Here is a 27,004-nt window from a genome sequence, read left to right as displayed (position 1 = left end):
ACTGCAGTATATTGAAGTGCGTTAGGGCACTTTTACTGCAATATATTGAAGTGCATTAGTGCATGTTTACTGCAGTATATTGAAGTTCGTCAGGGTACTTTTACTGCAGTATATTGAAGTTCGTCAGGGTACTTTTACTGCAGTATATTGAAGTTCGTCAGAGTACTTTTACTGCAGTATATTGAAGTGCGTTAGTGCACGTTTTCTGCAGTATATTGAAATGCGTTAGTGCATGTTTACTGCAGTATATTGAAGTGCGTTAGGGTACTTTTACTGCAGTATATTGAAGTTCATCAGGATACTTTTACTGCAGTATATTGAAGTTTGTCAGGGTACTTTAACTGCAGTATATTGAAGTGCGTCAGTGCACTTTCACTGCAATATATTTAAGTGCGTTAGTGCACGTTTACTGCAGTATGTTGACGAGCGTTCGTGCACTTTTACTGCAGTATATTGAAGTGCGTTAGTGCACTTTTATTGCAGTAAATTGAAGTGCGTCAGTGTACTTTTACGCCAGTATATTGAAGTGCGTTAGTGCACTTTTACAGCAGTATATTGAACTGCGTTAGATCCCTTTTTTTTTTTTTTTTTTTTTTTACTTTAAACAGTAACTTTTATTGAAAGTTATACAAATTAAGGGATATAAACACTGTACACTGTACACTGTACACAACACTAAACACATTAACAATAAAGTGGCTAGATGTATTTGGAAGTCTTTCATCCCTTATAAGTACAAGATATTACAAGACACAGATCAACATAAAAAAAAAATAGTTATTAAGCATATATATGGATACATCGATACTGCTGGTGACAGGGTGACAGTGATGGAAAGTCAGTTAAACATTTATAAAGAGACCTCCTAATTAAGTGCAAGTTTCAGGGGCTTGAAGCCATCTATCCCATATTTTGTTAGGCCACTTTCACGCTGAGGTACTTTACAGGCGTTTTAGCGCTAAAAATAGCGCCTGCAAATCGCCTGTACATCGCCTCTCCTGTCACTCCAGTGTGAAAGCCTGAGTGCTTTCACACTGAAGCAGTGCACTTGCGGGACGTTAAAAAAAAGTCCTGCAAGCAGCATCTTTTGGGCGGTTTAGGTGCGGTGTATACACCGTTCTTAAAATGCCCTGCCCATTAAAATCAGTGAGCAGCGCTGCCGAAGCATCTGCAAAGTGCCTGCAAAGCCAAAAAGCACCGCTAAAACGACTGTAAATCGCCGCTAAAACTAGCAGCACTTTACCGCCAACACTCTCACCACGCCAGTGTGAAAGTAGCCTTAAATTTATGTACAAAAATGTATTGTATGGAAAATTATTGTATATTTCTAGTAGCCATGTACTAAATTCAGGTGGTGTATTCCTCATCCATTGGCTAGCAATGGTTTTTCTAGCAGAAAATAGGGTTTCATGCAAAGATCTTGGTAAATTTGTCTATATCTGGCTCAGGGTATATTCCCATTAGACACAGTTTAGGATGCAGTGTTAAAGGGGAGCCCATAGTGTTGTGCAGAAATTGGACGACTTGGGTCCAGAAGCCTTGTATTGCTAGGTATGTCCATAATAGGTGGTAAAATGACCCTGCATAATGGGAGCACATGGGACATGTGGTACTGTGGTTACTTTTGTACCTGGCTAATCTAAGAGGAGTCAGGTAGAAGCGATGAAGTATGTATAATTGAGTGAGGCAATCTGATAGTTTGGGTGACACTATCTTACAAGTGTCCAAAGCATCGCTCCACTCCCCATCTTCCATTACACTAAAAAGTAAAACAAAGAATTCCAATAATAATAGCATAAAAAGTAAAACCAATGAGTAATAGCATAAAAATGTCTATGTGTAAGTAGGGGGCCTGGGCCATAGATGGTAGAGACATGGAGACTGTAGAGAAATTGGAACAGCAGAGATATATCAGTAGATGACAAGGTGAAAGAAGAAGGAAAAGGGAAGGGATTAGAATGTGGTTGTATGAATAATATCTGTGATGTTGAGAAACAGATTGAAAATAAGTGCTAAAAAATACACTGTGTAGAAAACTCATGAGTGTGCCTGAAAATAGTGAATATCAGAATGTAAGAATGATAAGTACCTGAGTATGGTGAGTATCTAAGTGTTAGAGTAAAATGTCATAATACGTGACCTCCACAACTATGTGTTTCCTCAGTGAAGAAAGAAATGGAAATCCATGCCATGCCTGACCTCTCATATATACCCACGGAAGAGACCCAGAGGCTCCGCCCCCAACGCCATGTATGGATGTCTAGACACGTGAGCGCAGGAGGCGCCCACCATCATCGGGAGGCACGCAAACGCGGACACTCCCCCAAGCCACCCAGATGATACAACACGTCCAGCCACGCCGACGTCCGCTAAATTGCGGACGTCACGCCGCCGGCGCCCAAACATGGAGCCGATGTGTAGGTGTCTCCATCTGCTTGAAAGCAGATGGGGACAGTGGGAGACAAGAAAAACCTCCCTTTATGCACATCGCAGCTCCCAAAGCGAGACAAAGAATGCCAGCGCCAACCAAAGAACCACAAAACAAGGAGCCAGGGTATATGGCAATACTAAAATATAAATAATATGTTGGAAGGTAACCAGCTGGTATAGCATCAAAGTGCAATAGTTATTCATGCATAGGGATACTGGTGGGGGTGACAACAGACCAGGTTTGGGCTAAATGGGTGTCTCCCACCTGGGTTCAATATAGAAAAAAGAAAAAGGTCTGGTATCCCCAGTGACACACCACCATCCCTGTAATATATAGTAAAACAAAGAATTCGCCCTGGGACTTTGAAGTGGGTAACGTTTCCACCAGTGAACATAACAGTAGTAGATACAGTATAAATTTTATTCAAGTAAAAATGTTTACATGCATAGATAGATAGTTCACTGGCGGAAACATTACCCACTTCATCTAAAGTCCCAGGGTGAATTCTTTGTTTTACTATATATTACAGGGATGGTGGTGTGTCACTGGGGATACCAGACCTTTTTCTTTTTTCCATCTTCCATTACACCGACAGCTCTCTCCCATCTCGTTTTAAGCTCATAAGCTAATTTGGATTAAAAAGGGAGAAGTAGCATGTTATAGAAAACAGAAATACATTTTTTGGGTCCAAGCTTTTAACTACTTCCACGACAGGGTTAAAGTCAAGCTGGGGAATTGCAGAGAGAAATTGGGTTTGGAGGGCATGCCGAACTTGTAATTATCTGAATAACATATGGTTTGGCAATTCATATTCTACTTTCAGCCTATCAGATGTTTTGAGATTACCGTCTGCCACGAGGTGAGATAAATAATACACTCCCCTGATGCACCATATTTCTGGGTCTGGAATCAAGCGAAGCTTGGGAAGTATAGTATTATGCCATAGGGGTGTGGATTCATGGTAGTGGGGTAGATTGAACTTGTCAGAAACTACATCCCATATACATCTATAATGATAAAGTAGACAGTGACAATCCCCTGCTATTTCAGCTCCCTTGATTCCACTTGTTATAGCACTGAAGGGATCTGCGGATGAATGTGACCATTTAGGGCACAAGAAGGTGGTGGACCTTGATCTATCGATTTTATCAATGTGGAATAGATGGGATAGGTCCTAGGAGTCCTAGGATTCAATGGACTCACAGACATCAATAAAAACATACGTTTTTATCCTGAACGTTAAAAAATAGTGTTAGTCTCTTTAACAATGCTGAGACTGATTCTGGGGAGTGCAACTATATTATCAGCACGGATTAGAGCACCGGCACTACTGTCACTGAAAAAGATATAAAAAGTATCATTTTGATAAAGGACTGGACACTGTTTGCGAGCACAAAGTCACTTTATTGATTCATCGCTGGACAATATGGACTGACATTTATTGTTTGTGTTTGTTTAATCTAAAATTTTCTGTTTATGTAATAAGAAGCAGTAACAGAGGGTCAAACACATATGCTGCTTGTGCACAGGGATAGCATCAAGCAGTGTATGAACAGAAGATCCACATTCATTTCTCATTTAGCATCACTTCATTCACCTTTCTGACACTTAGCACATTGCTGAGGGTGTAACACAAGGCGCACGCACCATTTTAAATTTCTCCAAGGGCTAACCAAGGTTAGCAGTATATGTAATATTTTTGAACACACTTATTCAACGTTACTCTGCATGGGGCAGAGGGTGTAATACACATTTTTCACAGATTTTTCATATTTCCCCTTTTTTCACTCTGTACAGGGCAGAGGGTGCAACACTTAGGCACTCATCACTTTATTAAAAAAGTCTCCTACCCTCTGTCAAAGGCCATTTCAAAAGGAACATGAAAGCAATCACAAAGCTCCTAGCACTATTGCAGAGGGTGCAACACATAACAAAAGTTTTTATTTATTTTTTCTATTATCACTTTGCACAGGGTGTAACACACAGGCACCCATCACTTTATTTCAAAGGTTACCTTAACACGATTATATATATACTTTTTGGAGTTGAGAATAAATATCTGTACTTCCTAATTATCATTTACAAGGGAATAGCGCTACACCTACACTTTTCCAATTCACATTACTATACTCCATCTAGGTGGAAGTATTATGTAGAGGCAGCAATTTCCTTTTTCTTCTGATCACTAATATACTCCTGTCTCCTGTCTTATATTTTCCGTGGCGTAGTATCACATACTATTTCTTAAACAGACAGATCCCCAGGGTTCTGTCAGTCCCATTCCCCCACAGTTAGAAACATCTCCCAGGGAACACATTTAACCCCTTGATCGTCCCCTAGTGTTAACCCCTTCCTTGCCAGTGACATTTACACAGTAATCAGTGCATTTTTATAGCACTGATCACTGTATAAATATCAATGATCACAAAAATGTGTCAAAAGTGTCCGATCTGTCTGCCGCAAAGTTGCAGTCCTGCTAAAAATCGCAGATCGCTGCCATTACAAGTAAAAAAAAAAAATTAATATGCCATAAATTTATTCCCTATTTGGTAGACGCTATAATGTTTGCACAAACCAATCAATATACGCTTATTGAAATTTTTTTACCAAAAATATGTAGAAGAATACATATCGGCCTAAACTGATGAAGAAATTTGTTTTTGTTTTTTTTGGATATCTATTATACCAAAAAGTAAAAAATATAGTTTTTTTTCCAAAATTGTTGCTTTTTTTTGTTTATAGCGCAAAAAATAAAAACCGCAGAGGTGATCAAATACCACCAAAAAAAAGCTCTATATGTGGGAAAAGGACATCAATTTTGTTTGGGTATAATGTCGCACGACTGCACAATTGTCAGTTAATGCGACGTATCGTAAAAAATGGCCTGGTCATTAAGGGGGCAAATTCTTCTGGTCCTTTAAGTGCTTAAAGTCCATGTGTGTAAAGGCACGTGTCCCAATACTTTTGGCAATATAGTGTATCTAGCCCTGTAAAGAAAAAAATTGCTATACTTACCTATTCTGAAGCCACTCCTGTTCGGTCTCCAGCAGCGCCTTCTGTGTGCAGGAGAAATCCGACAACAGCTGGGAAATGCCTGGGAAATGACTTTTCCCATAGACTTACTATGGGGCTTCCATAGTCGGCTGCCTGTCCTACACACTGAAGCCACCATTGACAGCTCAGCCTGGGATCAGACTGCAGTGGCTGCAGAATAGGTAAGTATAGAGATTTTTTCTTCACAAGACTAGATAGATTAGGTTTAGAATGTAGCTTAAAGTAGATTTAGAGTTAAATTCACAGCAAAGTTCCAGGATCCAAATTGCCTTCATTCAAGAGTAAGCTGTTCCTGAGGCCATAACTAAAAACAGTGGTAGTTTTGTAACACCGCGAACAGCATTAAAGCGGAGCTTCAGTCATTTTTTCATCTTTCCATCTATTAAATCTTCTGCCTTTGTTGTTTTAACTTTGGATAGTAAAAACATTTTTTTCTGCCAGTAACTACCTTATACAGCCCACTTCCTGTTTCTTGTCTGGAAAAAAGTCTAGGCTTATGACATCATGCACAGCTCTCTCTCACTCTTGTGAGAGTTTGCCAGGAAGGGAGGGGGATGAGTCAAAAGAGGGCCAGTGAAAGCTGCAGAGCTGGAGGTGTGTGTCTGTGTAAATCCAGGAAGTGAACAGGCAGCAGCTTCAGCTGCCCACAGTTAAAATGATTGCAGCCAGACTCAGTGAAGGGAGATTTCTGCAGCTTATTTGGAAATTACAGAATCACAGTATAGATAAAATAATATGCAAAGTGGTTGGAGGGAAGCTTCAGAATGGCAAAGATGTTTTTATTACAAATTATGTAAGGAGACTGCAGTTCTTCTTTAAGCCCAGTAAACATGGGCCAAATATCGTCTGCTTTCAGCCAGTTCAACAGAAACTGGCCGACCATTAGCCCGTATGTACGGCAGCCTGTCCAGTAGAAGCCCATCGGCATCCGATCAGCACTCGCAGACATTTGCAGTCCCCCTGTCAGAACACAACACAGCTCAGCGAGGAGATCGCTGTATTAACATTGCATAGCTAGTACAGAGCTAGTACAGAGACCTCCTTCGTAAGCTCCTTCAGGAGGCTGAACAAAAAAATAAAAACTCATAGTGTGTACCATTAAGGAGTTTCCCAACTCCTTAATTAAAAGGATTTATGCATTTCCATGTCGCTTCAGAAGCCGCAAATACAGTTGGAAATTCCATCAAGGTATTAAAACTTAAAGCTGAACTCCACCCAACAGGGGAAGTTCTGCCCCCCCCCCCCCACACTGGCATATTTGGGGAGTGGGTACCTGGTTTTGACAGGTAACCACTCCCACATCCAGTCAGATCGCCGCTGCAATACAGCAGATGTCCCTCCCCCCACACGGCAATCTTCTAGGATATGTCACAGGTCCCAGAAAACTGCGAGACCATTCACAACTGCTTGTGCATGTACAGTGGGCAGCTGCCTGTGAAGCTGGCTGATCACAGTTAATATGCCAGCACCAGGGACCCGAAGGCCAGTGAAGATACCGGCCCAGGTGAGGACAGCGCTGCTTTCGGGGACACAAGTGACTGAGTAACCGCTCTAAAGCAGAACTTCACCCAAAAGGGGAAGTTCCACTTTATGCCGTATTATATTTTTTTGGGGGGGGGCGGGTTGCTAATTTTGATAGATACCTGCTTTCACTTCCACACAGATTGCCTAGGTGATCCCCTCTTTGCCCGCAGCCTTCTGGGATATGTCACAGGTCCCAGGAGGCTGTGGGTCCATTCACTAAGCACAGCGTGGCTTGTGCAAGCGCAGTGGCATGCCGGCTGTGAAGCCGCATGGAGTCACAGCCAGCTTCCCACAGTAAACATGCAGGCATCAGGGACCAAAGACCAGCAAAGACCTGGCCTGTGTGAGGACAGCACTGGTTCTCTGGACAGGTAAGAGGCCTTTTACTAAAAGTCATTAGCTACAGTATTTGTAGCTGCTGACTTGAATTTTTTTCTTTATAGGGTGAAAATCCTCTTTTTAAAAGAGAAGTATGGCCAAAGTTTTTTTGTTATACTTCCCTTCTGGGTCACAGGAGTACACTTACTTTTGCACTCCTGTGACCCAAAGCCAGCCGACAGTGGGTTTCAGCTGTCTAAAGCCTCTCAAGGCTCTGGAAGGATCCTGTTCCAGAAGGTGAGTATGCAAGCAAGTTAAACATTTTCTTCTCAAGTGCTCTTGCATCCATCCAACTACAGTTGTGTTTCAGGTTTATGGAGGCTCATGAGCGTTCATCATCATCTATGAGCACCTAAAAAGAAAAAAGTCATCTATGAGCAGTTCATGTTTGACAGGCACTTTTTACTAGGTGGAAAGTTGGGTGCCTGCAAGCACCATATTACCAAAAACCCTTACTAAAATACGTTTAATAGCACCAGCTAAATGGGACACAAAAACAAAAAACAACAGGGTTTATAACCCTCTCTTATTCTACAGAGTCAATGCTGGAGTCCTTACATAATCCGTTTATTTGTTTAAAAAATAAGTGGTCCGGTTTACAGCAGTTTTCATTTTTTTAAATCTAAGAGATCGATAATGATGAGCAAATGTTTCTGTTCTCTTGCTGATTTGTCGAATCTGTAGAGAATCATATATAGTTTATTATTATTACTATACAGGATTTATATAGCGACAACAGTTTACGCAGCGCTTTACAATATGAAAGGGAGACAAAACAGTTATAATACAATAAGATACAGGAGGATTAAGAGGGCCCTGCTCAAAAGAGCTTACAATCTAATAGGGTGGGGCAGGTGGTACAAAAGGTTGTAACTGGGGGAAATGAGCTAATGGAAGAGGTAAAAGATTAGTTAGAGACGTTATAGGCTTTGCTAAAGGGATGAGTTTTCAGGGATCGCCTGAAGGTAGCAAGAGTAGGGGATGGCTGGACAGGTGGAGGTGGCGAGTTCCAGAGAATGGGAGAGGCTCTGGAGAAATCCTGGAGACAAGCATGGGAGGAGGAGACGAGAGAGCTTGAGAGTAGGAGGTCTTGAGAAGAGCGGAGAGGACGATTTGGGTAATATTTGGAGACAAGATTGGTGATGTAGCTCAGGGCAGAGTTGTGAATGGCTTTGTATGTTGTGGTTAGTATTTTTAATTTAATTCGCTGGGTGAATGGGAGCCAGTGTAGGGATTGGAGGAGAGGGTTGGCAGACACTGAGCGGTTGGTAAGGTGAATAAGTCTGGGAGCAGCATTCATGATAGACTGAAGAGGGGATAGCCTATGGAGAGGCAGGCCAATGAGAAGGGAGTTGCAATAGTCAAGGCGAGAGATAACAAGGGAGTGAATGAGGAGCTTGGTGGTTTCATTTGTTAAAAAGGGGCGAATTTTAGAGATGTTACGGAGGTGAATTCTACAAACTTTTGACAACGATTGGATTTGAGGCTGAAATGACAAGTCAGAGTCTAGGATTACACCTAGTACCCTGGCGTGAGGGGGAGGACTGATGGTTGCATTGTTGATTTTGATGGAAAAGTCATGGAGGGGGGCACGGGCGGGGGGGGGGGGATACTAATAGGCTTAATAGTTTACTATATGGTTATGGTGAACCAGTGATTCTCTTGATTAGATCATCTCTAGAGCTGGATCACAGTGCTTGAAAGCGATGTCTTGTGAGAAAGCACACACTCACTTTCACCAATCTCAAGTGCAACTGAGAAATGTATTGACGGCAGAGTGAGAGCAAAACCTACCTACTGTACATGTACTGCCACAGAACTTCTGCTCTTAATCAGGTTGTGAGATTAATACAGTGTTTTCAGAATATATGCAATTGCTTTATTGACTAATGCTTTTGTGTCTTTGCAGATCTGATTATAGAAAGCTTTAAAGGAAGCTTGCGTTTCATCCTAAGAAGCAAAATGAAGTCTAAACCTGCCTTATGGACACCCTTTATTGTTTTACTTTTCCATCTTGCTTATGCTATTGAAGTTCCTTTGGACCGTAAGTTATAAAGAATATTATAGCTGTGTCAGGATGCCAATGTTGGATAGTTATAAATAAAGGAATTTTCTATTTTTTTTGGATAGAGTAGAGAGGGATTAAAACACATATGAACTTTTTTTTTTTTTTTTTTTTTTTGCGGTCTGTGCCCTGTTTGGGAGGTCACCCTCTCTATTTGTCCTGTTTACAGATATCTCCAAGAGTGAAAGTGGAAGAAATTCACAAATTTTGGGTAACCACCAAAAGGAATAGAGGGGAAAAATTTTAATGGATGCAATAGTTCTGGTAAGAACCAGGGATTCCCTCATTTTAAAATAATTGCCACTCACTTCCCAATTTTGCTATGGGATACGAAGTGAAGGAAAATCCCTTCAATGGGGACCCCCTGGTCATTGGAACTAGTATCCCCATTGGAAGAGTTCCCCTCTATTACTTTTCTGGGGACAACCCAAAATTTTGGGGTTTCTTTTGGTTTTCTTTTGGCAGGTCCCAATATGTGTAAAAATCAGTAATTGTCATTTTAAAGCTTTGGTTAATGTTTCCATAATAATGCTAACATTACTTGCAAAGTACTTTAAATATACACACAGGATACAGTTTGCTGTTTTTTTTTTTCTTATTCTGTTTTATTCTGCAAGTATAATATGACACAGTACCAGTATTAAGCCGTACCTTTTAAACGGTTTAGCATTACCCAGCTTTTGCTGCAGTGCACATTTTTTTAATCACCCTATGCATTCCAGAGTCTTTCTACAGGCTTATTAGTCCAGCAACATAAGGCCAGACACTTTATGTAGCCATCACCTGGTCTTAAAAAGAGCAGCTGTAAATTGAATGCACTAAACTGTACAGTGAAAAGACTAGGTGGTAGGCAACCTTTTTGAGCACAGTGTGCCGAAAAATGTTTTCAAAGAAATTGAGCGTGCCGATTTTATAACAAAAAAATGTCAACTTCCCACTCTCAATCAAAGGATTTTTTATAAAGTAAATGCTGTAAACTACTTTAGTAATTAGTAATTAACATCCTGCAATCTCACGCCCCAGATCAGCCCCAATTCCTTGCAACTCCACACCTCAGATCACTGTCCCTCCTGCAAATTCTGTTTCACCACTGTACCCCCGTGCTCATCTGCCCCACCACTGTAACCCCCTGCACATCTGTCCCACCACTTTAACCCCCTGCACATATGCCCCACCACTGTACATCTGCCCCACCACTGTACTACCCTGCACATCTGCCCCACCACTGTACCCCCTGCTCATCTGCCCCACCACTGTACCCCTCTGCTCATCTGCTCCACCACTGTAACCTCCTTTCTCATTTGCCCCACCACTTTAACACCCTGCACATCTGCCCCACCACTGTAGCCCCTGCACATCTGCCCCCCCCCACTGTACTACCATGCACAACTGCCCCACCTCTGTACCTCCCTGCTCATCTGTCCCACCACTGTAACCCCCTGTACATTTGCCCCACCACCATACCACCCTGCTCTTCTGTCCCACCACTGTAACCCCCTGCTCATCTGCCCCACCAATGTTCCCCCTTTCTCATCTGCCCCACCACTGTATCTCCATGCTCATCTGCTCCACCACTGAACCATCTTCCCATCTGTCTTAACACTGAACTTACCTGAGAGAGAAAAATATCACCGCTCTGAAAGAGGTCTGTGAGGAACAAACATTTTCTCCATGCTGGAAGTAACAGGTGCAGGCAATGCTGGTAATTGAGAGGTAAGCGAGAAATCCTGGACAGCCGCACTCAAAAGTAATCTTCGATCTTTATTTAAATATAATCATAAAAATACCTGCCATGGCATCACAAAGCAGGAAAGCTGACGCATTTCACGCTGTAGTCAGTGCTTAATCATAGCTATGATTAAGCACTGACTATAGTGTTAAACGCTTTCCTGCTTTGTGATGCTGTGGCATGTATTTTTATGATGATATTTAAATAAAGATCGAACTTACTTTTGAGTGTGGCTGTCCAGGATTTCTCGCTTACCTCTAACTGAACTTATCTGCTGATCTGCCTCACCACCGTAACCCCCTTTCTCATCTGCCCCATGATCGTACCTCCTGCACATCTGTCCCACCTCTGTTCCCCCTGATCTTCTGCCCCACTACTGTAACCCCCTGCTCATGTGTTCCACCAATGTACCTCCTTTCTCCTCTGCAGCCTTCTGCCCCACCTCTGTACCCCCTGCTCCTCTGTCTCACCGCTGTAACACCCTGCTCATCTGTACCACCAATGTACCTTCTTATTCGACTGCCCCAACACTGAACCCCCCTGCTCATCTTTCCCACCACTGTAACTCCCTTCTCATCTGGCCCAACACTGAATCCCTCCTGCTCATCTATCCCACCACTGTAACCCCCTGCTCATCTGCCCCATCACTTTACCCCCCTGCCTTTCTGTCCCACCGCTGAACCCCCTTCTCATCACTTCCACCACTCTACCTCCTGCACATCTGCCCCACCACTGTACACCCTTGCTCTTCTGTCCCACCACTGTAACCCCCCTGCTCATCTGCCCCATCAATGTACCCCTTTTCTCATCTGCCCCACTACTGTTCCTCCCTGCACATCTGCCCAACCGCCATACCCCCCTGCTCTTTTGTCTCACTACTGAATCACCTTCTCATCTGTCTTAACATTGAACCCATCTGCTCATCTGCAGCACCACTGTAGCCCGCTTTCTCATCTACCCCACTAATGTACCTCCTGCACATCTGTCTCACCTCTGTACCCCCCTGCTCTTCTGCCCCACCTCTGTTCCCCCTGCTCTCCTGCCCCACTACTGTAACCCCCTGCTCATCTGCCTCACCAATACACCTCCTTTCACATCTGTCCCACTGCTCTACTCCCCCTGCTTTTCTGCCCCATCACTGAACCCCCTTCTCATCTGGCCCATCACTGTACCCCCTTTTCATCTCTTTCACCACTGTACCTCCCTGCACATCTGCCCCACCGCTGTACCCTCCTGCTCTTCTGTTCCACCTCCGAACCCCTCCTGCTTGTCTGCTCCACTGCTGAACTCTCTTCTCATCTATGATATGCGTGATATGCAGAGTGGTGAAAGGAAGCAGAGATGAGACACATCTACCTGTCCTGGCACACTCCCCCTGCTGATCCACCTCTCGCATCCAGCCCACGTGCTTGTATGAGATGTCACATACAAGCATATGGAATGGATGCGCAGTGATGAGCTCAGGTCAGGGGCTTTTTCTGAAAGCAGTGGGCTTGTATGCAGGGTCATTAGTTGGGCCCCTGCAGCTGAGAAAAAGTGGTTGGGTGCGATTTTCATTGCGCTGAATTCTGGCTGTGGCTTAAAGGGACACAGAGTGCAGGGGTTCAGTAGTAAGTGACGCAAAGGTTCAGAAATAATTTCAACAAAGTTCTCAGAAGCTCAACAGTAATTCCACAAACTGTCATCTGATTGTGGTTTTCTCAATCACAGTGAAATCCCTGAGATTGGTAGTAGCAACCAAACGAGTCATCTTCCTCCAGATGGTGGACGGGGCTAGCAGGACTATGATTGGCTTTAGCAGTGGCCAAGACAGTCCTCCTCCTCCTGGAAACAGGGACCACCAAACTTTAGCAGAACTGCACCCAATTTCTTCCCCATCACAAAAGCTGACGATCGCAGCTACAGCAAAGTTAGAGAACCAAACAATGTTTCCCATCTTTTACAATGTGAGGGGGCACAGTGCCTCCCCCTCAGTGCAGGTGCGGTGTGGGGATTTCTGAAATTGGAATGCATTAGTGTCTCACTGACACTTCCTTGTGCTACGCTGCTCTTCTGATGGGAAGGGAGTCAAGTGCCGGCAAAAGAGCCTTCGGGTGCCACTTGCGGCACTAGTGCCGGGGGTTGCCTACCCCTGATCTAGAGGCTGCTTGATTCTACATACTGCAACACATTACATTGAAACTTTAACATCACCAGCACCAGTCCCCAGAGTAGCTTGTTCTCCTACAATAGTAATACAGAAACACATAGATCAATTTAAGCAGGAGCCAATCAAACATACATTTTTTATTTATCATAGCTGCATTTTTGCTGCAAGGTTTTTATTTGATATGGGGGTATATTGTTTTATATATTTGGTCAATAGGTGTTGATTCACTTGCTGTATAACTGCTCTTGGAGCTTGCTTTTCTTTGCAGCATGCCACTGTATTGTGCAAAAAGTATGCACCGAAAGGACATCGGGTAACTCAAATTTACCTTACCTCCATCATTAGATTAAAGACATGCACCTCATCAAAAACTAAAAATGACAGCCAAGCCTAAAAGCAGAGGCAATGGTGCTGCATATGAATGTAGTAAGGGGAAAACAGATGCTGTAGGATAAATTAGTTGTAGGCCACACACAACAGAGGCAAGGCACTGTTCTTGGACAAAGTGGTCCACTCATCCACTTCACTTAAAGTCTGCATCATATATCTTCTCCTAGACACAGAGCAGCCAGTTTTCTGCCAGAATTTTTGATGAACTCTCTTCCTGAGCTAATCCCACTAAACCCATGCAAAATCGGGAGATGGTAGATCTATCTGATCATTCCATTTCTAATTTGCTACAGAAGGAAGATTACATTGATATGCAGTCCTTATATCTTCCCCCTGTGGAAGTCTGGCATTTGCAAATGGAGGCAGACAGTGAGTTGAGCAGTCCTCAGTCATTGGCCAGCTTAATTTTATTAAAATAATCAGGCCTAGATCACAGAGAATTACCAAAAACTTGTTGCAGATACCTCTGATTAAATCATTTAGCATCTATTTTACAAGAAAAAGACTAAACTTTGCCTCCTCCTGTTTTGCATCCTGTTTGCCAAAAAAAAAAAAAACTAGCTGATGCATTAATTTTTTCACTTTACCTTCTGTTTTAAAGAGGGACTGCAGTCTGCTTACATAATTTGTAATAAAAACATCTTTGCCATTATGAAGCTTCCTTCCAACCACTTTGCATATTATTTTATATATACTGTGATTCTGTACTTTCCAAATATGCTGCAGAAATCTCCCTCCACTAAGGCTCGGTTCACACTAGGACGACTTGTCAGGCGACCTAGGTCGCCTGACAAGTAGCGTCCCGTTCAGTACAATGGAACCGTTCTAAGGGGAGCGACGCAAGTCGCTCCGACTTAGAAAAAGGTTCCTGTACGACTTTGGGGGTGACTTGGGGCGACTTGCATAGACTTCTATACAGAAGTCGTTTTGCAAGTCGCCCGGGCAGTCGTGTGCAGGTCGCCTCGGTGAGGCGACCTGCAAGTCGTGCCGCCTCTGGTGTGAGCCGAGGCTAAGTCTGGCTGCAATCATTTTAACTGTGGGCAGCTGAAGCTGCTGCCTGTTCACTTCCTGGATTTACACAGACACACACCTCCAGCTCTGCAACTCTCATTGGCCCTTTTATGACTCATCCCCCCTCCCTTTCTGGCAAACTCTCACGAGAGTGACAAGAAACAGGAAGTGGGCTGTATAAGGTATTTACTGGAAGAAAAAAAATGTTTTACTATACAAAGGTAAAAAAACTGAAAATTTAATAGATGGAAAGATGAAAAAATGACTGAAGTTCTGCTTTAACATTTGGCTCTGTTCTCACTGAAGCCAAATTGTACTGCTACTGCACAATTTTTAACCACTTGCCGATGTACGTCCCTACTTTGGGGACAGATATCGTTGTTATGGCAGCAGCTAGCTGCCATAACCCCGGTATCCCTGTGTTCGGCCAGCGGTCGGCTACAAGATAAAAGTGGTCTCTGCGGCGGATTCGCCGCAAGATAATTTTTATCGGTGGAGGGAGAGGGGCTATTTTTTTTATTTTTTTTTATTGCATTTTAGTGTAAATATGAGATCTGAGGTCTTTTTGACCCCAGATCTCATATTTGAGAGGTCCTGTCATGCTTTTTTTCTATTACAAGGGATGTTTACATTCCTTGTAATAGGAATAAAAGTGACACTTTTTTTTTTTTTCAAAGTGTAAAAATAAAGAGTAAAAGGTAAAATAAATAAGAAAAAAACATTTTTTAAACTCGCCCCGTCCTGCCGAGCTCGCGTGCAGAAGCAAATGCATACGTGAGTAGTGCCCGCATATGAAAACAGTGTTCAACCACACATGTGAGGTATCACCGCGATCGGTAGAGCGAGAGCAATAAATCTAGCCCTAGACCTCCTCTGTATCGCAAAACATGCAACCGGTAGAATTTTTTAAATGTCGCCTATGGAGATTTTTAAGGGTAAAAGTTTGTCGCCATTCCACGAGCGGGCGCAATTTTGAAGCATGACATGTTGGGTATCAATTTACTCAGCATAACATTATCTTTCACAATACAATAAAAAAAATTGGGCTAACTTTACTGTTGTCTTATTTTTTAATTTAAAAATGATTTAAAAAAAAAAAAAGTGCACTTGTAAGACCGCTGCGCAAATACGGTGTGACAGAAAGTATTGCAACGACCGCCATTTAATTCTTTAGAATGTTAGAAAAAAAATGTATATTGTTTGGGGGTTCTAAGTAATTTTCTAGCAAAAAAAAAAAACAGTTTTTAACTTGTAAATACCACATCTAAAAAAGAGGCCCAGTCTTAAAGTAGTTAAACATTTGTACCTGAGAGCCTACATTTTATTTATTTATTTATTTATTTTGGAGATACCACTCTATGCCTTCCGTTTCAACATTTGGCCCTGTTTTCACAATTTTTACACAGCTGTATCTGAAAAATAGCATCTTTTTTGTAGGAAAACATCTGCCTACGCCTTGTATTTCTGTATTTGAGCCTGTTGTCACTGAAGTAAAACATGTAAAACTGTTTGGCCACTGGTCAGTTTTTACTCTATATGACAGCAAATGCTCTAAGTTGGTTTTTTTTTTGGTTTTTTTACGGTTCTTTCTGAAGCCATACTGCCCTGACACTGCACAATTTTAAACACACATATCTAGGGCGCGTTTTTTTTTCTTTCAACCGAGCAGGATGTATGAAAAAAAACTGTATGAAAAAAAAGCTCTGGAGGAGCTCACTGTGCTAACTCTAGAACACACACCAGTCAGCGCTGGCAGCCAATGGCTGCCAGCACTGATTGGATGCCGATCGGATGCTGGTTTTCCAGCATGCCTGTTCGACAGAGGCCTGCCATTCAGCCAGCTTCTGTCAGACAGGCTGGTATACATGGGCCAATATTTCTGTTGAACCGGCTGATACCAGCTGATTTTCAGGCCGTGTGTACCAGGCTTAAGTGCTAATGCTCCTTATTCTGTAGGAAAACACCTGCCTATGCATTAAGTCTCAGAATTTGGGCCTGTTACTGCAGATTCCATACTGTCCTGCCACTACACAATTTGTACACACATCTCTGAGAGCTGATGCTCTTGTTTTTTTTTGTAGGTAAACACCTGCCTGTGCCTTGTGTCTCAACATACAGGCCTATTCTTGCTCATGTAAAACATTCCAGCGGCTGGCCAATTTCTCCCAAACCATACCTAAGGGCTACATTACTAATGCTAAACAGTTTTTTTCCAAGTTACCTCTAACTCCCTCCCGCACTTTTTAAAAAAAAAATGTACTCCTAATTTTTTTATGTTGTCCACTTTAATTCACTTTAATTTCATGGCTAAATTATTTGTCTTCATATACAGTGGATATAAAAAGTCTACACACCCCTGTTAATATGTCAGGTTTCTGTGATGTAAAAAATGAGACAGAAAATAATTTCAGAACTTTTTCTACCTTTAAGGTGACCTAAAAACTGTACATCTCAATTAAAAAATAAACTAAAATCTTTTAGCGGGGGGAAGTAAAAATAAAAACTAAAATAATGTGGTTTCATAAGTGTGCACAACCTCTTATAACTGGGGATGTAGCGGTGTTCAGAATTAAGCAACCACATTCAAACGCATGTTAAATAGAAGTCAGTACACACCTGCCATCATTTAAAGTGTCTCTGATTAACCCCAAATAAAGTTCAGCTGTTCTAGTAGGTCTTTCAAGACATTTTCTTAGTCACATCCTACAGCAAAAGCCATGGTCTGCAGAGCGCTTCCAAAGCATCAGAGTGATCTCATTGTTAAAAGGTATCACTCAGGAAAAGGTTAAAAAAGAAAGACCAAAGCATTAGATATACCATGGAACACAGTGAAGACAGACATCATCAAGTGGAGAAAATATGACACAACAGTGATATTACTAAGAACTGGACGTCCCTCCAAAATTTGATGAAAAGACAAGAAGAAAACTGGTCAGGGAGGCTGCCAAGAGGCCTACAGCAATATTAAAGAAGCTACAGGAATATCTGGCAAGTACTGGCTGTGTGGTACATGTGATAACAATCTCCCGTATTCTTCATGTCTGGGCTATGGGGTAGAGTAACAAGACAAAAGCCTTTTCTTACAAAGAAAAACATCCAAGTCCAGCTAAATTTTGCAAAAACATCTAAGGTCTCTTAAAAGCATGTGGGAAAATGTGTTATGGTCTGATGAAACTAAGGTTGAACTTTTTGGCCATAATTCCAAAAGATATGTTTGGCGTAAAAACAACACTGCACATCACCAAAAGAACACCATACCCACAGTGAAACATGGTGGTGGCAGCATCGTGCTTTTGAGCTGTTTTTCTTTTGCTGGAACAGGGGCCTTAGTCAAGGTAGAGGGAATTATGAACAGTTTTAAATACCAGTCAATTTTGGCACAAAACCTTCAGGCTTCTGCTAGAAAGCTGAACATGAAGAGGAACGTCATCTTTTACCATGACAATGACCCAAAACATACATCCAAATCGACAAAGGAATGGCTTCACCAGTAGAAGGAAAATGGTGCAAATAGTAAATGTAGTCAAAACATAGCCAGGGTTCAGTAACCAAATCGGCTAGTCAGAAAAAGCCAGGAAATCAGGGAGCCAGAGATCAGCATAGTCAAAGCAGCAGACAGGATCAGGAACCAGAAGGGACGTCAGCCAGGCAAGTCTTCAACAGGAAACCAGCAGAGTCTCTAGATATGTTGACCAAGGTGAAGGCACAGGAGATCTAATCCAGGCAGCTTAAATAGCCAGCAGGGCTTGTTAACGAGCAGGATATGATCAAGGGTGAGTCACTGTAGAATGAAGCGTACTGGCAATTAGCTGACAACTGAGCAGCATGAACTCAAAGAAGGGAGCGCTGAGCCCAGCCCTGACAGAACCCCATTGAAAATCTGTGGGGTGATCTGAAGAGGGCTGTGCACAGGAGATGCCTTCGCATACTGACAGATTTGTTGTGTTTTTGCAAAGAAGATTGGGCAAATATTGCAAAGTCAAGATGTGCCATGCTGATAGACTCATACCAAAAAAGACTGAGTGCTGTAATAAAATCAAAAGGTGCTTCAACAAAGTATTAGTTTAAGGGTGTGCAAACCTATGCAACCATATTATTTTTTTTTATTTTTACTTCCCTCCACCTAAAAGATTTCAGTTTGATGTTTAACTGAGTTGTACAGTTTATAAGTCACATTAAAGGTGGAAAAAGGTCTGAAATTATTTATGTTTGTCTAATTTTTTTACATTACAGAAACCTGACATTTTAACAGGGGTGTATAGTTTTGTCATATCCACTGTATGTGCGTGTTTACAATTTTTTGCATGCAATTTGTAATTCTTAAAAGTGTAGTTTCCATCCCCACCACCTCTCCTCAGTACCAACTTAAAGTGATTGTAAACAATCACCTTGTAAAACAACCCATTCAGTTTAAAATAGAAATGAAAGGCAAAGCATTTGTGTATAGATATATAAAAAAAATTATATATACCTTGTTTCTATTTTTATTCCCTCTGATCTCAGCTGCATAACAGCAGAGAGGAGGAGAAGCAGCAGCACACTGAGCTTTCCAATGAATGGCTGTGCAGCGGGGGCGTGTCAGGACAAGTCTGATCATTGGAGGAGAGAGATCCCAGCATAGCTAGAGAACTGACCACAGTGTGTTCTCCTGCTTAGTGTCCTCAATTTTAGTGGGAGAACAGAGGGACTGCCAGGAACACCAGGGATTTCACATAAAGGAAGCAATAAAAAGAGAACAGGATACTTTCTCATGGTACATGGTACAGCAACCACATATCAGGAATAGGAAGTGTTGGGGTAACAAACGCTTTAACCACTTGCTTACTAGGCACTTTTACCCCCTTCCTGCCCAGACCAATTCTCAGCTTTCAGTGCTGTCGCACTTTGAATGACAATTGCACGGCCATGCTACACTGTACCCATATGACATTTTTATCTTTTTTTTCACAGGAACAGAACTTTCTTTTGGTGGTATTTAATCACCACTGGGGTTTTAATTTTTTGCTCAACAAACAAAAAATGACATACAATTAAAAAAAACAAAAAAAAAACAGTTACATAGTTTGTTATAAAATTTAGCAAACAGGTTGATGAGGCTGCACTGATAAGTGGCACTGATGGGCATTCATAGGCGGCACTGAAGGGCACTGATAGGTGGCACTGATAGGTGCCACTGAACTGACCACAGTGTGCTCTCCTGCTTAGTGTGGCCAGTTTTAATAGAGAAGCAGAGGGACTGGTAGAAACACCAGAGATTCCACATAAAGGAAGCATACAAAGAAAACAGGATACTTTCTCAGTACATGGTACAGCAACCACATGTCAGGAATAGGAAGTGTTGGGGTAACAAACGCTTTAATACCAACTTTTCACAGGCCCATTGCCTCTCTCAATGATAAGGGATAATATTAGTTTATATTAGCAAGTGCTTTTTCTTTTGGTGAACTGGCAGTGCGCTGTCCTGGATGGAGGGGCTTTGATCTAGTTTTCCAGTGTCCCACCTGAGGTAAAAGGCAGTTTAAATATGCTCTGCAAAGAAAAACATAACAAACATGGTGTGTGTGTGTGTGTGTGTGTAGGGAGGGGTTGGATGTAATCACAATAAAACATTGGACAAGGTAAGCAAACAACTATAGGCCTCTTAGTATGAAAGTCAAGATCTCTATTTTAAAAAGTTGCCACATTAGATTTTTGTGATAGCTCGCAGCAATACTTGTACATTACATAATTTATGTATTTTTGTTTTACTAACTTTATCTCTTCTTCAACTTTCTATTTGCTGTCATGGAAATTAACAGCAATCATTCAACGAGAGCGTAAGTTTCATTTAGGAGACAAATTTGTTTTTATTTGCCGCAAAGTGAAAATACACAGAGATACTTGTCTAGCTGCATGATTGTTTAAAAATTGTCATACTGTTATCACGTGTTTGTTAACTAGGCCAGTGATAACAAAATGAAAATTCGGATGACTGGGCAAGCTTTGTTTTTTTCTTTTAAATGAGCATTATGCATGCAAAAAGGCGCCTAATAATAACCTGAATAAAATATATAACGCTGAGCATATTGGTACGAGAATTCAGAACAAATATTTATGTTAATGTCTATTTATGCACCTAAAAGGCTAAATACCAAGGGCCAGGTTTCCTTAAAGAAGACAAATAAAGATTTGTAGATGTACTGTTGTTTATTTAAATGTTGTCTGCCAAGTTGCTCATGTTTGGTTATGTTTTGTTTATAAATTGATTTGGAATGTCAAAATTTCATGGAGTAAAGCTTAGTTTAACTTTCTAACTTTTCCTTTTTTATTCTACAGTTATTCAGCCGCCAACCATTACTAAGCAATCTGTGAAAAATTATATTGTTGATCCACGTGATAACATCATCATTGAGTGTGAAGCTCAGGGAAATCCACATCCGACGTAAGTAAATAAAAAAGTAATATGAGATCAGACCAGTTAAAGCAAAGTTCCACCCATTTAAAAGTCAGCAGCTACAAAAAGTGTAGCTACTGACTTTTAATAAACAGACACTGACCTGTTCCACGGTCCAGTGATGCGGCCCTCCGAAGCCTTGCTTCTCTCCCCCTATTCTCTGCGGCGCCGGCATTGCAAGTGTGGGAGCCTGGCTGTGGCTTCACAACCGGGAAAGTGCACTGCGCATGCGCGAGCCACGCTGTGCATTGTGAATGGCCGGGCAATCTTCTGGGACCTGTGACATGTCCCAGAAGATTGCAGGAAGGGAGGGGGGAGAGGTGAACTTCCGCTCGGTGCCACAGCGCCAGGAGAGGAAGTGGGAGCTGGGTACCTGTGAAAACTAGGTACCTGCTCCCCCCAAAAAAAATTACATGCCAAATGTGGCATGTCAGGGGGTCACAAGTACCTTAAGTGGAAGTTACATTCTTAGGTGGAACTCCACTTTAAAGACATTTTTTTCCTGTATTTAAGTTTACATTAAATTCAGAAATGTGTATATAGTGTATATGTGTGTGTGTGTGTATTTTATATTCTATATTTGCTTGGTAGAACATAGTAAGGACTCACAGGTCTTGAACAGGAGTATGTAACCAAAAAAGAGGAATCAGCGCAAAAAAGCCTTTCAGTGGTCCGATCAGTAGAGGCGCCCAAAATGGTGTTTCTAAAAATTGGCAGACATTTATCTGGTGAAATGAAAAAAAATCTGATATTTAAGCAAAGTAGACTAGTCTTTCCAATTCTTAGAGATGCTACTTCAGGGGCCTTTGCAGATTGGACTACTGATGGGGGTTTTTGAGATGATTACTCTTTTTGTTTCCTACACCTGTCTGAGAACCCAGGATGGGAACCCCCAAGGCATAGAGTGACCACATTGACCCTGCATAGAGACAGATTTTCTCCACCTGCGCATTTGGAATGTTGTGTGTTCCCCACCCTTTTGGGTGACCACAACCTCAACAGATGTAAGCCTAATTTTAACTTTTTCTTCCTGCTGTGGAACAACTCAATAGTCTTTATTCCTTTTGAAAGCAAATCACCCTGTTTTTCAATTAACTTATTACACTATAAGGGCTCTCCTGCCTCCCTCTATTTTTCTTTTCACCCTGAGCTATACCCCTGGCCAGCTCTTCAGGATACTTTGGGCCACAATCAACCACCACAACTTTGACCCTATCCAAAAAAGAGGAGGTTTTTTTTTTTGTCCAACTTTTCGATGGAATGGAGCACAGTTCATCCTTGCCAAACATGGACTGCAATTCATCAAAGTTCCTTTACCAATTTTTATTTAGCCGGAATAGTTAATACCAAAAGGAGGTGTCCAATAGGACACAAATAGGAGGTGTCCACATCATGCAGGCAGTGATGTGAACACCTGAAGACGCACCCTTGGTAGTAAAGACTGTGACTTCAGTTAAGTAAAATTGGTGTTTCCACACCAGCGGTTTGGTCGAGGGGTGGGAGGGAGGGTGCTAATATTCTGGAATTGGGCTTAAACAAACGGTAAAAGAGCTTTGAAACAAGGCATGACTGGTGTCTCTATCTGCATGTACTTTACAGAAATTTGTCCTCATATATGTACCCAAAGATTACAACAAGGATTAAAGTGGGGTTTGCTTACATTAGAAGGCTGGCAGACAGCCAAGTTTCTATGCATCCTAAAAAATAAAGAGAAAAAGATCTATGATTTCAGTTTCTCTGTTGTGAACTTTGAAGATGAACTTCATAGTGCCTATAGCTACAGATGTAAATAAAGGATTATTTTAAAGTGTTTTTACTGCTTGTTCAGAATATATAAATGCTTTAATTTGCAGTCTAAACGCAGGGTCACTTTAATTTAAAAAGCTTCCTGTAGGGCATCCCAAAACCTTAAATCTTTTTTCCTCCCCAAATTCATAAACTAGCCTGCATGATTCTTTTTGTCCATGTTTATTTAAAAACAATTCAATTCAAAATATCAGTGCTTTGCTTGCAACAATACATTGAACCACTTATTGACCTTTAATGGCCATATACTACTTAATACAGGTAACAGGCATGGATTTAGTACATGTAGCATGCTACCTAAGCTTTATAGGATGTGTTGGTGAAAACATTGCAAATGTATTTTTTAATGATGGAGGAGTGAACTAATTGATATGGAGTGCATTTTAAATCCTTTTTGATTACTCTGATTTTACTGCACAGTGTGTACAGTTTCTCACAGTGTGCATTAGAAGCTACAGCAAGCCAGGTAGAACCACCTTACTTTTCTGGGTAGAGGTCACCCAGCATCACCTAGCACTTTCCTTCTTAGCCTTACTGTTCCTGGACCTCCACTTTTATTTCAGTTTTTTAACCACTTAAGGAGGGAGCCTCTTTCTGAGATTTGTTGTTTACTAGTTAAAAAAAGTTTTTTTTTTGCTAGAAAATTATTTAGAACCCCCAAACATTATACATTTCTTTTTCTAACACTCTAGAGAATAAAATGGCGGTCATTGAAATACTTTCTGTCACACTGTATTTGCGCAGCGGTCTTACAAATGCAGTTTTTTTTAAAAAGAATATACACTTTTTTGAATTAAAAAATAAGACAATGAGGGGGGCTTGGTTTGGCCGAGCAAGAAGATGGCTGCTTGAGAGAATAGCTCCTGCCGTTACCATTCTATTGACCCCTTTACCGGAGGTTCATACACTCTAATTTTGCCAGCAGAGATGGGGACAGCTTCCTGACAATCTTCAGCTTCAAGGTCCCGCTCTCCTCGTGAACTGAACAGCGGTGTCAGTCAAACTATCCCCGAACTGTTCAGGACACAGCGGAGCAACATGGCACCATCCTGCCTCAGATCCTCACACACTTCAGCTCCTCCACTGACGGAACCTATACCCGCGCCACAGAACTCACCCCCGCCAAAAGCGGACACACACGCAAGTCATCACCAACCATACCTCAATATACACGACTTAAGGACCATCGCCGCCGACATTAAAGATACTCTGTCGGCCGCAATCGCTGAATTGAGACTGGACATCCACGCGCTGACAGACAGGGTTCATGATGTTGAAAAAACCACAGCGCAACATGATACAGTGCTCCGTAAGGCGACAAGAAAGATTGACACGCATACTCTGCAAATGCGGGAAATACAACGCCATGTCGAAGATCTTGACAACCGTGGCCGTCGCCATAACCTTAGAATCAGAGGCATGCCCGAATCTATCGACTCGGAACACTTGACTCCCACGGTGACTGACCTATTTAACAGCCTGCTCAACAGACCACATCAGACCAAGATAGATATGGAGAGAATCCACAGAGCCCTACGCCCCAGAGGCAGAGAATCCGAACCCCCCAGGGACATCATATGCTGCCTTGTGGATTATAAGCTAAAGGAGGAAATCTTACGACAAGCAAGAAGCACACCACAACTGCTATATGAGGGAACACGCATCCAAATCTTCCAAGATTTGTCAGGTATTACTCTACAGCACCGCAGAGATTTAAAACCACTCCTGGAAATCCTCCGTGCAAACGGAATACAATATAGGTGGGAATTCCCCTTTTGTTTGTCGGCTAGTCACTTAGGCCGTACAGCTTTACTTAGAGTGCCTGAGGATCTGCATCCATTTTGCAATAGCCTAGGCATCCCCATAGTAGAGGTTCCTACCTGGTATGCTGATTACCGCCATCCCACCGCAAGAAGACGCACACCCACAGAAGAACCATTGGAAGAACAGGATACTCGATTCCGCAGGAGAAGATCTCCGTCCTACACCAGATCTCACACCGCACACCAGGATCTGACGCGCAGATATCATTAATCTGACTCCCCAAGAGCCCGGAGGGCCCAAAGAGACTACTGAATAATTATCCACGACCCTGGCTTAATTTACATAACCCTCAGTTATGCAATGTCATCTGTTGTTGATTGTTCTCTACTGTTTAAGAGACCATTGGCATTGCACAGAATGCTCCTTACCATCGCTAAATATATGGAGGACTACCCATGATTCAGATACTTTAACTAGAGGTACTCTATAAACATATTGCTGACCGCAGATGTTGTTCCTCCCCCTTTAATGGACGTAACCATAAATAAAAACCTGTTGACTCCTGACGCGAGCACTCTGGACTCCCTCACTCGCCATTCGTTCCCACAACATGGAGGAGGATGATTTTTATGCCCACGCTAGAAGGCTGTAAGCTTTATTGTGAATTTTTGCTTTACCTAGATACTGCTTGGATATTACTTGTCCTTCTAAATGATGCCAGAACTAACCATGCTCTCCACAAATCTTCCATACACGACTAGACACTTGAACTCTGAATGATGTATAGTAGCTATCTACTATAGATATGAATATGTCATGCTTCTACAAGAGGTGGGTAACTGCTGCCCTCTAGAATAATAACAGTGGGATGTGCATGTTTTCTACACCAGGGCTCACAGATAAGAAAGATTGCTAACAGTATAGGCTAACCGACACACATCTACAATTCCATAGCAGATATACTATCATAAACCTCACTATTCACCTTTAGGTGCATAATACTTCTCTTCAGTTTTCTTCACTACACATCATTCAGAACTACCACATTTCTCCTCCATCTTATTCCCATTGCTTGCTCACTCTTATAACATCTACGGGCCACAAGCAATGAGAACCGATAAGACACACTCTGAATTACACTCTTCAGTGATTAGAATAGGCTAGTCCTATTTCACATTACAACACCCGCACTCAGCAATAAGTTAGCTAGACCATTCACATTGATGGCTACAAACTATTACCATATGTTATGCCTATACCCTCTGACCTCTGCTCCACCTCCTATCAGAATGGTAAAGGAACACCTCAATGATATAACATACACCCCTAACTCATACATAGATGAGTGCCACGGGTGACAATGACAGCTGAGACAAGGTAGTGAGTTATGAGGAATTACTTTACAATATAGTTTACCCTAGTATCTACAATTACAACTTTGATAAACTACAGGTTCTAAACTTTACGTGGTTTACGTGTTTTTTCGTTATTGATGCATATGTTCTGAGGTTCATATATGTTATGCTAATGGTTTTCAACATCCATTAAATTTAACTTCCTTATCTTACTGAGGAATTTTATAACTATTCGATCGACGATCATATTTTATTACCTATCACTTGTTCTTTATATATAATACCTGCCGTCTATATTTCCTATGAATACATATTTAACGCGCGGATAACACTACACCATCCTGATTACCGCATTTCTTTACACCTGGCGCTCCTACTATTCGACAGATAGGCTCACATGTGATATACAATATAATCCAAATAGCAAATCTTCATATCAATAACTAAATTAATGTACAAATAACTCAATCGATAACATCTTCCATATTCATTTTGACAAAATATTAACCCCCCTACTAAATACAACCTCCACTTCATAGCTCCATTGGATGGTAACGGCAGACTACCTGCTTCGCTGTACAGAAGTTTCTTCGTTGTTAGGTCCTTACCAACCCCCACTCAGTGTTGTTAATTGGTGCTAAGCTAGTGTTGAGGCTAGACATCACTGGTTACTCACTGTACCTGCCTAACCTCTCTAGTTATAGAACAGGTTAGTTCATTACCTCCCCTTCCCCCACTCTATCTGATCCCCTCTCATTACACGGATACGCAACCACGACTTAACACTAATTGAGGGTAATTACTATCAAAACTCTCCTCGCTTACCACACCACTCTTCTACATATCATGACAGACAGCAACACTCCTGATCTGACCAATTCTCTCAGACAAACACCATGCTCGCAAGTTAAGCTA

General features: G+C 41.9%; 1 protein-coding gene across 1 annotated transcript in view; it reads left to right on the top strand.

The window, feature by feature from the left end:
* Positions 1-27,004, top strand: part of NFASC (neurofascin) — a gene marked incomplete in the record, with an annotated part of 207,251 nt that overhangs the window by 65,940 nt on the left and 114,307 nt on the right. Inside the window, 3 exon segments of the mRNA XM_073615822.1 lie at positions 9,297-9,431; positions 20,530-20,547; positions 21,047-21,152. Of these exon segments, the coding sequence (XP_073471923.1) occupies positions 9,297-9,431; positions 20,530-20,547; positions 21,047-21,152 (259 nt within the window).

This window comes from Aquarana catesbeiana, linkage group LG02 (assembly GCF_042186555.1).
Source record: "Aquarana catesbeiana isolate 2022-GZ linkage group LG02, ASM4218655v1, whole genome shotgun sequence".
NCBI lineage: Eukaryota > Metazoa > Chordata > Amphibia > Anura > Ranidae > Aquarana > Aquarana catesbeiana.
The sequence above is the reverse complement of the archived record's forward strand: the minus strand, read 5'-3'. Positions and strand labels throughout refer to the sequence as shown.